General features: G+C 44.3%; 1 protein-coding gene across 1 annotated transcript; it reads right to left on the reverse strand.

Annotated features, from left to right (window-relative positions):
* Positions 1-4425: 4425 nt before the first annotated feature.
* Positions 4426-9940, reverse strand: LOC100831582 (oxysterol-binding protein-related protein 3B). The gene is made up of 10 exons (XM_003558190.4): positions 9582-9940; positions 8747-8840; positions 7198-7314; positions 6535-6607; positions 6338-6456; positions 6035-6156; positions 5712-5888; positions 5347-5491; positions 5074-5252; positions 4426-4935 (listed from the first exon to the last, which is right to left on the reverse strand). The coding sequence occupies exons 1-10, from the start codon at positions 9695-9697 to the stop codon at positions 4689-4691; spliced, it is 1389 nt and encodes a 462-aa protein (XP_003558238.1). The 5' UTR covers positions 9698-9940; the 3' UTR covers positions 4426-4688.
* Positions 9941-12585: the final 2645 nt, after the last annotated feature.

Here is a 12585-nt window from a genome sequence, read left to right on the forward strand (position 1 = left end):
CTCAAAGTCTCCGTACTGAATAATGTTAATATATATATCGTCTGCTTGATTGAGCAGCCACAGTTTGACGGTCCGTCTGTTAGATGGTCAGAATCGGCTGGTGGTTGGCTGAGACCTTCACCTCCGAAAAGAAAATAGTTTGGTGTTTTAGTCCCTCTCAAGGTACATTTATTTCTAAATCGACAAATCCTGGCTGAAAGTTTCAGAAACTCAGAACAATGTTGAGGATTTCCCTACTGAATGTTACTGCAACTTACCGTATATACTAATCTTAGCTGCAATTTATAACAGAAATATGTTGTGTTGCTACTGCACAATTAATGATCAACAGTAACATGCGCTGCGTGTTTAATTTATGGGGAGGCAAGAGAGGAACCTCACTGACCACAAGTCCACAAGATCCTATGGCGCTATATATCTATTTTTCTTAACAAATTAGCTAATCATTAAGGGAATCCTCCATCTAATTAGGGTCCCATCCTTGGGGGAGAGAGGGAATAATGAGGCGTGCATCACATTGGCTGTCTGCCTTGCGGAGCAGTAGCTGCCACTCTCACCAACTTCCCAACCAAGACAAGAGGGAAATGGTGGTGCCTATTTGATTAATACCGCTGCTCCTACTGCACTAGCAATTACTCTTTTGTCTAGTCTTGGTATACATATTTGCCATTGGATCATTGGAGCAGGAGGGTTCAAGAAGGGGTTTAACAAGTGAAGATGGCTCACTCACATGGGAGGTGTGTGGGCTTCAGTTGCTCATCACATGCTTATCAAAAGGGGTTTCCTAGTAGTTGCCCTGAGCCTCGGAGCAGTGGAGGATCTTGCCCCTGTGGGTGCATAATCTACTCCAATCTCAACCTTTTCAATTTAAAATCAAGATGATTTTTTTTATCATGTGGTTTTGTTGGTATTATTAGCGTCGGTGCGAGAGAGCTAATATTACACTATCAGAAGGCCACTGAACAAAACCAAGGTAGATCAGGTTGTCTTGACAATTTCTGAATCTACTAAAATTTGATGTAATTGGAGAGTTCCCCATAAAAATAAAGCACTTTGTGTTGACCCTTTTTTCCATGGCCTATGAGAGGCAGGCTACTAAATTGACATTTTCAGTGAGCACAGGTGACAGAAGATTACCTTATCACCACTGCATTTTCACCTTGATCTAGAGAGCTGCCTGTCTATAGCTAACCAGTTCCTACCTAATATTATCCACAGTGCCATTAGTGGTGAGAGATTAACAAAGTGAGCAACCTAGCTGCCCTATACCAACTAGCATGGATATACTTCTCCAAATTCCCTGCAACCTTTTCACTGATACTATACTAGTACGACATATATATACTAATGCCCACTTGGTGAATAACTAATTTTGTTCTTTAAAGCAAAGACAAGACATTACAAAATTACCAGACTGGTTCCTTTCCACATTGATTAGAAGAAAAGCAAGGTGTCATGTGAAGGGAGCCTCAAGTCACATGCTCCCCCCATGGCCCATATGCTACTCTACAAGAACAGGTAGTTGATTCCTGGAGGAACAGGTCACGCTTAGTTCTGTTCACCCCCATAGGCCATAGCACATAGATCAAAATAATATATTTCATCATCTTTAATTACCTTGTTAACTCTTCTCTTGTGTTGAGCAAATGTTGCCAGGTTGGGAAATCACATGGATCGATACGATTGAGGTAGAGCTGTAATCATCTCACATGTGAAAAATATATTGTTTCTTATAAAAATCATAAGTAATCTTTGGATGCTGCTGGGCCTTTCTTTTCATACTATTATAACAAGTTTAATCATATTAGTTTGCACCCTGTACCTCCAAAAGTCATATGGAGTATTTCATTAAATGTGGAATGGAACTACAACGACAGAAAGATAAAACAATTATGCAAGAATTACACTAGATCTCTCTGAAATCTGAATGTACAGATGAAGAGTAGTTGGCCGACCTTACGTATTCTTTTCTTGGTCTAATGAAAAATATGGTAGGAAGCGCATATACTTTCCTTGGGTCGCATCCAACCCATCTGTTTCATAGGGAAAAGGAGATAGAGAGAGAACGAATTTACAGCTAAATTGACATGTACAGTACTGACTACTGGGTGCAAAGTACAGCTAGTGCAAGTGGGTGTGGGTTCTACTTCTAGGAACCAGCTGCTAATGCTAATTAAGTGGTTGCTTTTGCATCTGGATTAGGCGTAGCACGAGATTACCAGCCTGCTTAATTGGTGATGTGTACATGCATAGATTCGTTTCTGCAGGCCCCACGTCTAACGGTACGCTCTGATCAGTCGATAAGGAAACAACGGAATGCAGCCTGTAATTTCTTACATCGACACTAGTATCTATCTGTACACTGCAATTTTTCCTTCTGCTGAATTCTCTCGTGTTCCAAACAGAACTGCCTGCATATGAGTGAACTAAGTCATTTGAAGCCCAACAACACTAGATTTCTAGCAGGTAGATATGAATTTGGCGGATCACTTAGCTAGCTAGCTAGACAGTAGGCACCCAAGCCTAAGAACATATCAGCATCTATCTGCATTTGCAGGGGGGTCTTCTCTTCCCCCCATTGGACAGAGGACACAGATGCATCATCTCCTCATCCATGATCCATCCAAGTTGCATGCCTAGGAGCCAACCAATAATAATAACTCGTCGCCTCCAAGTACACATGGTGGCATGTGGAGTTTCAAAACATTTTAAAAACCGGAGGCCGGGCCTGGTCCCCCTGCACATTTCTGTCCGGGCCTAACCGAAGGCCAAAAAAAGAGAGAGAGAGAGGGAGACATGTACCGGCACCGGACCAGACACCAGAGGCCACAAGCACACATGCCAAGAAACCTTCGCCTTCTCTCTCCCTTTCATCAAACCTGTGATCCCAACCCAATCCGAAGCCGAGGGTGAAAAATGCCAGGAATGAATGAATGAATGAATGTCATGATAGGACTGACCCGGCCCTGGCCAGCTGCTACTCACTCGCTCACTCATTCATCCTCGCCTCGGATCATGTGCTGCTGTTGGCCGCTCGCCCTCGTGTGCATTCCGCCGTGCTGTCGTGTGTGGATTTCCAGTTCAGGGGCATAGGCCAACCGAACCCAGCACGGCTTGTACTTCATACCAAACGTGCGGCCCGTCTGTGTGTACACCTTCCTTAATTGTAACGGACACCCACGGCATTAGCATTACCGGCAACGCTCTCTTCTTCAGCCCGCCGGCTTTCGCCTTTTGCCTTTTTTCCGATGGGTGTGGTGAGATTTAGTGTAATGGTGACTGTTTTCGTGTGGGAGAAAGGCAGAAAGAAAATGTGTGGAGCGTCTCCATCCGAGGGGAAAGAGTGAGGCGTCACAGACCCAGGGGCTGGTGGGGGAAGTGGTCCATCTCATTCTTTCTCCGGAGGTGAGACCCCTGAGGTTGGAAGGATTAGATAGATGGTGGCCGTCCAGCTATAGAGCAGAGAGGGACAGTTGGCGGGTGCTCTCTCTCCTCATCCCTCCTCCGGCTCCGGGCTTGCTGGATCTGTGTGTGCCCACCTGAAAGATTAATAATCGCCGTAACTTGCCCTGAGAAGCCTGCAAATGGCAGCACATCCGTTGCCAAATTCCGTGACGGGCTTGCTTTGAAGAATGGGGGATGATTTCACGGGTGCCATCCATGCGTGCGTGATTACATGTAGGCGAAGCTGAACAATTTCATAGCTGAGAATTCCTCCTCTTGCACTCTGAACATTACATGTAGGCGATCATTCATGATTCAAGTTGATTCTGAACCTTTTTTGTCACAGCGATTTCACATGAAGCCGAGCAAATTTCTCCGCATTTGGGACGCATCCTTGGGCTACATTTTAGGAGCTGCAAGTGCACGCGGGAAGTACTATTCCAAGTTAATTGACCTACATGACCCGGCCTTGAGCTTTCCATTATGGTAAAGTCCGGGCCGGCGGGGGCTGGCTGCACCCGTACCAAACGCATCGCTTAGCTGCAAGACGCCAAGGCACGCAGGCAGGGCCACGTAACATCGCATTCATCACCCAACGACGCCATTAGTGCCGCCCATCGAACACCATGACCCACAACTGCCTGTCATGGTTTAATCAACAACCCTGCCTGCCTGCCGGCCTCTCAGATCAAGTACGTACTGGCAAACTGTTGCAGCTTCGGCCGTTTATAGGTCTGCACTTTTGCAGTGCTCCGTCTGATCTGCAGCACAGTAATCCTATATGTTATCGTCTGGAGTCCTGGAGTAAACCTATCAGCTTTTACTGTGCAATGCAACGCATGGAGGATTTGATTGAAATGTTCGACAGCTCTAGGTATAAGAAAAACTCATCCGTGTTCTAAACGGACCGGGCCTAGAAAGCCCATTTAGCAGAGAATCTTCCTAAGTTTGCATAACTAATTGTAAAAACTAATTGTAAACTTTCTTGAAAAATTGTTAGATACGAATAACATACATGTCGCAAAACAGAGCTTAAAGAAAAATTTCAGCTTCATCTAGATTAACGACAAAGAGTGCGTGGACTACATCAAATACACAATCACTTACCCAACTGTAATAGCATGAAGACAGAAGGTCAGAATACTACAAGGGCACGAAAACTGCTGATATGGATACAGCACAATGTAAGGCCTGGAAGCGTTTTACATGACAAATAAAGATGGGTAGCTTCAGACCCTTTGAAATCATTGGGAAGGTGAGTCACTGTACTGCCACGGGTTGAACTCGATGGAGCTGACGTCTGTCTCCTCGGCGACATTAGAGCTGTCTACTGCAGCCCGGTGCTTAGCATATTTGCCATTGTATTCATACACCTCCAGCTCGCCCCATGGAGTAGGGGAGATTTCATCAGTCATGTTGAACCATTTTGGTGTAAATTGCTCTCCCTTGGTGTCCCGAGTTCTTTTCTCGGCTCTTTGTTGCTCTTCAAGCCTGGCAGTGTTCATGAACATAAATGTAAGATAAATGTTGGAAGCCAAACCACAATTTCCAAATTCCAGTCGAATTAGTGAAGTCTAGAGTTAAGCCGCTGCCACCAGCCATGCAAATTATAGAACAGGGAGTAGTTACCTGCTCTTATGCGCACCAGATTTAGACATGTCACCCTTCTCAAGGGCGTATCTGTCGGGCCTCAATCGGGAGTCTGAAGGCAAGAGCTTCTTAGGTGCCGTATCAAAGCTATTTATTTTGTGCGCGAAGTATGTATACTGGTACTTGTCACTCGGTGGAGTAGGAGCTACTCTCCAGATCTGGGGCAAAGTACAAATTTTAGGCATGAACATCCACAAATAAGCAGTGTTGCTAAATATAATAAGCATCATCCGTACTGAAAGAAAGCCTTACCTCTTTTAGCTCGGTTCCTGGAAGAGGCTCACCTTCCTGATCACATGGCTGATAACTCATGAACTTATTCCATTTTCCTGTCACCATCATTTTAGGTTCTTCAGCTGCACTATATACATACCCATCCACCTCGTATCGCCCAGCCCTGACATTAAGAGTAAAATGAGAGAGGCCAAGTCAAAGAATTGTGAACTAGAATGAATTGTCCCACCCTTTCCCTATTAAATAACTGCCCATGTATATCCAGCCAATTCCGTGTGATAAATAAGGATTAACAGAACTACTACAAAATGCAAAACCGAATAATATCAAGTCATTACTGAACCAAAAATGCAACAGAACAGTGACAGTCAATATCATCATACCCAAACCAGCCGCATGGTTGGAAATATAGCACAACTTTGTCTCCGGTTGTCAGATTGTTCATGATCATCTCTCCAGGGGAGTCTACCCACGTGCGCCCAAATATCAAGTTGTTGACTTTTGTCAAAGGTGGTATCAGTTCCAACACGACCCCGGATTTTTTAAGTGTAACTCTAGTCCTGTTATAAAGAAACAATAGCTTTCAGGAGTTAGACATGCATAAATGGTTTCTGTAGAATCTTAAAATTAGTTTGTGATTTTGTACATAAGCTTTTACAAAAACTTTCGATATCTCTATAGAAACACTTCCAGCTCAATCAAGTACCTTCCTACTGGATACACTTCCACCGAATTTCCCAAGAATTTTGTCTTCAACTTTGATGTAATGTCATAAGTAAAATGATCGTTCTCACAATGAGCTACTCCCATTGGAGGATGATGGCTTACCTGTGAAAATAAGATTAACAAGAAATATAAGAAACCAAATACAGTAAAAATGCAGGATTAAAATCATAGGTTAGCAACTGTAATTGAGAGTGAATATATGGTACAATAGTACAAAGCCACACCCAAAAATGCCCAGGATATTGTCGCAATTGCAAAATTTTCAAATCCGACCGTCACTGACCTGCTCAGCAATAAATGTGATACCCTGGTGGTTAACCATCTCATACGTCTCTCCAAGGATGGGATTGAAAGGCTTCCACATGCGCTGGTATGCAGGGTAGACTGATACAGCCCATATTGCTGAAAGTTGGGTTCAAAGCTCAGTCAGCCAGAATATAGGATTAAAGAGGAGTTGCAGATGAGGAAGGGCAAACTCACAAGCATATACCAAACGCATGTAAGGATCTTCACATTCATCTGCTTTGTCTAAAAGTTCACAGTATTCCATCAACTGCATTCAGTATAAACAACTAAAACATTAGCAAATAATCAAATAAGATGCATGTAGACTACTCCATGTGAGGCTTAGTTAGGAAAGGGAAGAAAAGAGACATCAAATAGTGACCGACTATTACAGCTTTCCATAAAACTAACAGAATCTCACAAGATGATTTGGCTCCTCAGTTTCAGTATTCCACTTACGACATCAGTACATCACAGTTGACCAAATTAGTACTGCCAAAGAGCAAAAAGGACAAGATATTTTACGACTAAGAATCAACAGAACACATGTATTAACAACGTATGTCGAACCAAGTACTAGTGTACTACTGTGTTATGTTCGGACTAGGCTAAGCAAATGAGCATAAAGAACTTTCAGTGTAGAGGATCAAACAACTACAGACACTTTCTTCAGTGTGTCAATTATGCAATCTGTGGGCTTTCAGATTAGTAGATTTCATGTTACATTAATTTGAACTTGCTCAGAATATACAATTGTGGCAATATGATGCAAATTTGCTCTCTGCTCCGACCGTTTGTGGTACAAAGGCTGTACTTTAAAAATGTTAAGAACTCTAATCAGAAGTTAGAAGTACAAACCTCTGCCATTTTCTGAAGCATTGTCATTGGCTCAAAGATGATGACTGGAAGTGTAACAAGTGATGTAACATCTGACCCTATGTACTTGCTCATCATCTTCCAGTAACTATCACGATCCTGAAAGTCAACTGCAGTGTCAAAAACAACATAGGAGTAGAGCAGTCGACACAATGAAGGTGTACAACTAAAATATAGAGTGGTTCTAAGTGACTCATTGTTTTTACTTGTTTTGGCTAGTAAACCAAGCATACTTAACAGATTAATAGTTCCCTCTTGAAAGCACACATAATAAAAGTGACATGTTTAGTGCACAACACGAGGGGCATTATTGAATACTCATCAGACATCCGTGATGCAGATCACCATAAGATACATAGCAGCAAATGATACAATACTACTTTAATAGTAACCAACTAAAATAAATAAACAGTTTTCATATAGCAATAGAACTTGGGCTTTTGATAAAGACAAATGATCACCGAATCTACAATTATCAGAAACCTTTTAATAGTAAGGTGAAATAACATTGAACGGGTACAATGTTTTACAAACGTCACTACATTCGTAAATCACGAGCAAACCTTGTACACGTATAAATCATAAATCAAGTGTAATTAGTTAAAATAACATATGTGTTTCAATAAATCATGGCCGATGCAATTAACTAAACACATGATATTTAGGAACTAAATGACCAACACTAGTCCCATGTGAAAGCTCACATTTGAATCCAATTGCTAAAACTAATTCAGCTCCATGGTGTTTCTGGAGTGCATGCGGCACACCTGACACATTGTAAATAAATCTAGGAAATTACACTTGATAACACATATTATTTTAACTAATAAGACTGCATGAGTGTACTGAACTTCCATTAAAGGGGAGAGTACTATGTTACGCGTGTAACACCTTAGTTCATTATATTTGCATTTTAGGTACAGTATATGCACATCACTCAAACACAAAAGGTTGATTGGGATGTAAAATTTTGTGGAACATGTCAAACTTTTCTTTATCAAATACTTTTGATGACCTCAAGAAATGCACTTATATAGCATCACCATAGGCAAGAAATTACACTTGATAACACAAAATATTATTTTGACTAATAAGACTACATGATTGTACCAACCTCCCATTAAAGGAGAGAGTACTATGTCAATTCACATGAATCAGGATTTGTTTCTTAGTGCACATATAATACATTATAGCTGCATGATAAGTGTATACTAAGTTGCAATACCTTAAGTACATCATGTTTGCATTTTAGGTACAGTCTATGCACATTTCATCATGCGAACATAAAAGGTTGATTGGGATGTAGAATTCTGTTGAAGATGTCCAACTTTTGCTTATCAAATCAAATACTTTTCATGACCTCAAGAAAGCATCACAGTAGGCAAGAAATTATCAGGTCCGACACACTACATGTAAGAAATTATTAGTGCAGATGGCAGAACCAAGCTGCAGCGATCAATTTCTCTTATGAAAATCAGAACCATAATCAGCAAGCCTTCCCATGGAATTGCATTTGTCCAATAAAATATACCTCTTGCTTCCATCGCCCCCTCATGGCCTCTGCTTCCGCATCTTCCGTTCCTCCATCTGGGTTAATAACTTCAAGCCCTTCATAGCCAACCATCCTATAGATAGCACATAACTGCTCATTGATCGCTACAACGATTTTCTTTCGTACTAAAATAATATATTCACAAGAGAGACCAGCATATATCTGATGAGCATGCACATTTCAGAAGAATTCAAGCCACAAATGTAAAAAAATAAGAATAACGTGAATGGATACCAAACTATCTGCATGCCAATTTAGTTTAAAGTATAGAAAACTTAAATCCGTGTACATTATTTGTATCAGTATTCAGCAAAGCCGACAACCTATCTGCTTTGAGTTGCACAAACAGAGTTGCCTGTATTTAAAAAACAAAACAATTACCATATCTGCTACTACCTACATATATCAAGAAAAAGAATCAACTTGAACAAATTGTTCACTTCGTCATACTGTTAAGTAAGAACTGCCTTTTCTACATAGTGAATACACAGATCACTGATCTCTTCAGCACAGAACAGCCACTAAGCTACTCTCCGAACGTTGGGATCACTAAGCAAGTAGTACAGTATAGTACTGCGATCACTAAAGCCCCGAGCTTGGAACTTAAATGGAAAGCGCGATTCACAATTGACAAGAATCAACGAGCGGCGGCAACGCCAGCAGCTGAGATCGGGCCGCGGGAGCGTCAGATCAAGCAGCCGAGAGGCAGCGATAAGCATACGCAGGCTAGTAAACACAAACCCTGACTAAATCGGGAGAGCTGGAGGCGGATCTGAAGAGAAGGGGGGGGAGGTAAGCCGGCGCGGAGACTCACCCGTTGACCGATTTGTGCACAGCAGTACCCCAGCTGCGCACGCCGGCGGCGATCGAAGAGAAGAAGCCGCCGCCGCCGCCCGACGACGCAGCCAAGTCCTGGTCCTTGGACCCCATCGCCGGCGATCTGCGGGGTCAGAGGGGAAGCTCCCCGCGTAGAGGAGGAATTTGGGTTGGGGGATATGCTAGGGTTTGGGAGCGCGTAGGAGGAGGCGGCCGCTGCTACCTGCGCAGAGGTAGAAGGAGCGCTACTAGGGAGGAGGTGGGGCGGCAGGCTAGCGATGGCGACGTCGCCGTGTGGAAGAAGAAGAGTAGGAATAGAAGCGAGAGTTTGGAACGGCCGCGGGTGGCGAGAAGAAAAGGCCAAGCAGGCGGTGCCGCCGCGCTGCTGCTAAACGAAACGGGCGCAGCACAACGTGGGGTATGCGACATGACCACGATGCCCTCGCTGGTTATTTTCCTTTTACAATTCCAACTCCGTTGTCATTTCTACATCGGTGATTTCTTCTTCGCGAAATTTCTAGTTTTATTCCTGCAGAAATCTAGATGAATCTCCGAGACTGTGCACGTATTTCTTGTGTCCTAAATACGCTTGTCCTAGCATGCCAGCTCATATTGACGTGTTTTGCTATGCTAGAAGATCAATGTCAATGTCCCAAGTACTAAGTTCACACCATACCAATGGTGTTCCCAAGATCGATTGACCATGCGAAATACTAACATGAGCTGACGTTGAGAGAGGACACCATGGACTTTTCTGTGTCAACATTTAGAATGGAATAAAGCTAGGCAGGGAGGTATGACAGCAAGGTTTATTCGTGGTGATTCCACATGACCTGGATGGCGATCAGTTCGGCCATGATCCCCCAGACCCCGCGGTTCTGCCCTTTTGAGCTGGCCCATGGCACGAGCGCTGATCGCGCACTGCCAAAACGGCAACTCATCTTCAGGGTCCTTTCTGTCAAGGATTGTTCCCCACGCACATGCAAAGGACGGCCGGCCGCGCCACCCGCGGAAGTTGTGCCCGCTTCCACCGCGGCAGCGCAGCAACTAGTCTTTGGAATCTTGTAAATTTTGGGAATCAATTCCGTTTTCTTTTGGGACTTTTTTTTATTTAGCGGAACCCCCTTCTCTACCTGGCCCGCCAGCCCTTTCTTTTTTCCAACTAGCACATGGGCCTTGGCCCAATTCTCTCAGCGCGAAGCCGGGCACTGCCGGCCCGGCTTGCCTGGATCGGTCGATCGATCAATTGCACGCACGCGCCCGATCGAGCGCCTGGACGAGTAGCCTGCTGCCGAACGCCCGCAGTCTGGGGCACGACGGATTGCTTTCCAATTCTTCCTCCTCGCATGCATGAACCGTGTCCACGACTCCTGGTCGCTACAAGAACCAAGCCGCCTCCCTCCGTCGACCCTTTTCCGTACGGGCCGTCATGCCGCACCTGCCGTGTAGCCGGTAGCTCTCGCACCGCCGCAAACCACCGACGCCGGCACGCCGCGCTTCATTCCGGCTAATTAACCGTACCACTGCAGGCCGCACCCTCAGCACCACCGACGACTACGCCCAACCAGTTTTGCGTTTGCCGCGACTCCGCCCGTCGCCTTCGTCGTCGCACGATTTCATCGCGCCCGGTGAGACTCGAGAAGCAAGTCCTTGTACCCGTAGAACCACCTACGGACCTACGCCTGCCCCTATCGATGTACTAGTTGATGAAAAAAGGAAATATCACATGGCTAGTTGGGATAAGCTTTGTACACCAAAAGAATTCGGTGGGTTGGGCTTTGTGGAGAGCCGCCTCAGGAATATTAAGCTGCTCTCCAAATGGACCGTGAAACTAGAAAGGGGAGATGAGGATTTGAGTTGTGTTCTTCTTCGAAGGAAATATATGAGAGTTGATGGTTTCTTCTAGTCTTCTCCTTCTCGGCCTTCTCAATTCTGGAAAGATCTGCATTGCATGCTGTGAAAAATTGGTTTACGGTGGGCAGTTCTTACAAAGTGGGAAATGGACGAAGTGTGTTCTTTTGGCAGGACGTTTGGCTGGGACACGTCCCGTTAAATGTCAGTTTCCATCGGCTCTTTGCTTCTTCGCGCTAGTCGAATGCTACGGTGGCGGGGTGTTGGCCGGGGGGGGGGGGGGGGATCCTTCTTTTGTTTAGACGTTCTCTTAGCGAAGCAGAAAGCAATGAATGGACGGCTTTGTCTGCTTCTGCTAAGGGGTGTGGTGTTGAACATCGATCGTGACGTCGCTCGCTGGGAGCTGACTGCCAACAAATGTTTCTCTTCTAAATCCATGTATATGGCCATGTCTCATAGTGGAGTGGTTGACCTCCAGATTATGGATTTATGGCGGGCTAACATTCCTCTTAAACAACAAATCTTTACTTGGATGTGCTTTAGAGGTAGGATTCATGGGACGGATGAATTGTGGAAAAAGGGGTGGAAAGGGCTTGAAGGTTGTCGACTGTGTGGACAGCCGGAAACAGCGGAACATTTGCTTTTCACTTACCCTGTCGCTTTTTTCTGTTGGTGCTACATTCGGGATTGCTTAGGGTGGCCTCGGGCGCCGCTCTCGGGGGCTGAGTTTTGCTTAGTCTCTTTGGACTGTTGCCCTTTGGGTGTGTTGTCTCAAGCTCTGTAGACTTTTGTTGCACTGTGTTGGTGGTTGCATTGTGATGTAAGCTGGTAATCCCGGTAGAATCTCTTGGCTTTCTAATAAAGTCGGGCTGAAAAGCCTTCTTTCCAAAAAAAAACAACGATCCAAGCTGCCGACGACGAGAACCTGCCGTCCATCGCCATTGCCTTGTTCGACTATGTTCCAGCCATCAAATGATCTAACTCCATCGGAAAAATTTGCTTTGACAAGATTCAAGTCCGATCTAAGTTGAAATGAGATTTCAATTATATGAAATATGTGTGCATGTAGCATTTTTCCTAGAAAATTCACATGTGTATGAGTTGTTTGAAGCGATATCATGTTTTTTTACATCCATGGATAGTTATTAAAT

This window comes from Brachypodium distachyon, chromosome 1 (assembly GCF_000005505.3).
Source record: "Brachypodium distachyon strain Bd21 chromosome 1, Brachypodium_distachyon_v3.0, whole genome shotgun sequence".
NCBI classification, from domain to species: Eukaryota; Viridiplantae; Streptophyta; class Magnoliopsida; order Poales; family Poaceae; genus Brachypodium; species Brachypodium distachyon.